The sequence below is a fragment of the Aptenodytes forsteri genome, unplaced genomic scaffold (assembly GCF_000699145.1).
Source record: "Aptenodytes forsteri isolate BGI_AS27 unplaced genomic scaffold, ASM69914v1 Scaffold492, whole genome shotgun sequence".
Classification (NCBI taxonomy): domain Eukaryota; kingdom Metazoa; phylum Chordata; class Aves; order Sphenisciformes; family Spheniscidae; genus Aptenodytes; species Aptenodytes forsteri.
In genome coordinates this window covers 925,060-926,212 of record NW_008794172.1, presented here as the reverse complement: position 1 = coordinate 926,212, position 1,153 = coordinate 925,060, and the positions used below count along the sequence as shown (strand labels likewise).

Sequence of the window (1,153 nt, the reverse complement as noted above, 5' to 3'; positions counted from 1 at the left end):
GTCTGGGGAGGGCAGATGCAGCAGCAAAAAAAAGGGGAGGGTGCTGAAAACAGCAGGGTGCTGGGTGCCGCAGGGCCCCGGGAACCAGCGGGTCGCTGCGCTCTGACAGCGCACGCAGCCCCTCGGGTTACCTTGATGGCATCTCGTCTCTTCTGCTCCGCCTGGGTGTGCGCCCGCCTGCGCCGGTCCTTGTACGACTCCTTGTAAGGCTCCTGGTGATAATCGCTGTCCTCATCATCTGCGTGGAGAGAACCCACGTGAGCGTGAAGAAGCCTGAGTGGCGAGCTCCCAAAGCACGGGGGGCAGAGGCGCATGGAGGGGGCGACAGCTCGGCGTACCAGCTCGACTCCCTTCTCCTGCCGCCCTACGGGCTGCGGCCAGGCCCAGGACAGCCCCGTGCCCCCAGGGCGGCAGTCAGCTCCAACAGGCCGGGCCAAGGACAAACGCTCCAAGGGGCCCTGCCAACCCCTTCCCTTTCCTTGTTGGAGGCGGGCAGGAGGAAGACGCCTGCAGCTCCCTTGGGAAGGCGTCAGAACCTGACCGCTTCCCTACTCCAAACACTGCTGGAAACCACAACGCCCCGATGCTGTTCCCCACCATCTTCCCTCCCTCCCAGGGGTGGGAATCCCGCCCAGCCGGCAAGAGAGGCAGCCGCGCTTGCACCCTCGGCACAGGGGTGAGAGCTGGAAGCCCCGCTACGTGCTGGGCAGCCCGGTGAGCAGAAAGACCCACGGCCGCAGAGGAGAAACCCCAGAGGCCCACCTGTATTGGGGACGGAAGAGGCACTGGTGGAGCCGATACTGTTGGCTCGTGACACTATGCTTCCTTTCCGGGCGTTTTCCATAAAGAGCGCTGGAAGAAGAGGTTTACGCAGAGTAAGTGACAAACCCCGGGCGTGTGAGCAGGCGCAGAGGGATGGGGTGGACGGGTCACCAGGCAGCCGCTGTCACCGTCACGCTCACCACAAGCAGCTGCTGTGACTGCGCGGGGGCGGCCCAGGGCCGGGTGCTGCCCGGGCACCTACCCGAGTCCACGCCATTGTCGCTGTAGGCTGCGTCCACCTTGCGCGGGGCCGGCGGAGCCACGGCGGGCGGGAGGAGAGACGTCAGCTGGGCTGGGGCAGTAAACCGCGGCCCCCCGCGGCCCCGGCCCC

The 1,153-nt window shown here is 66.5% G+C and overlaps 1 protein-coding gene across 1 annotated transcript in view; it reads right to left on the bottom strand.

The window, feature by feature from the left end:
• The window catches only part of MLX (MLX, MAX dimerization protein), a 5,079-nt gene extending 3,997 nt beyond the window's left edge, over window positions 1-1,082 (bottom strand). The window contains exons 1-3 of the mRNA XM_009282831.1: window positions 1,025-1,082; window positions 763-852; window positions 132-238 (exon numbers count right to left, since the gene is read on the bottom strand). Coding sequence (XP_009281106.1) covers window positions 132-238; window positions 763-844 — 189 coding nt within the window. The 5' untranslated portion in view covers window positions 845-852; window positions 1,025-1,082. The remainder of the gene's footprint in view (window positions 1-131; window positions 239-762; window positions 853-1,024) is intronic.
• Between the last annotated feature and the right edge of the window lie 71 nt (window positions 1,083-1,153).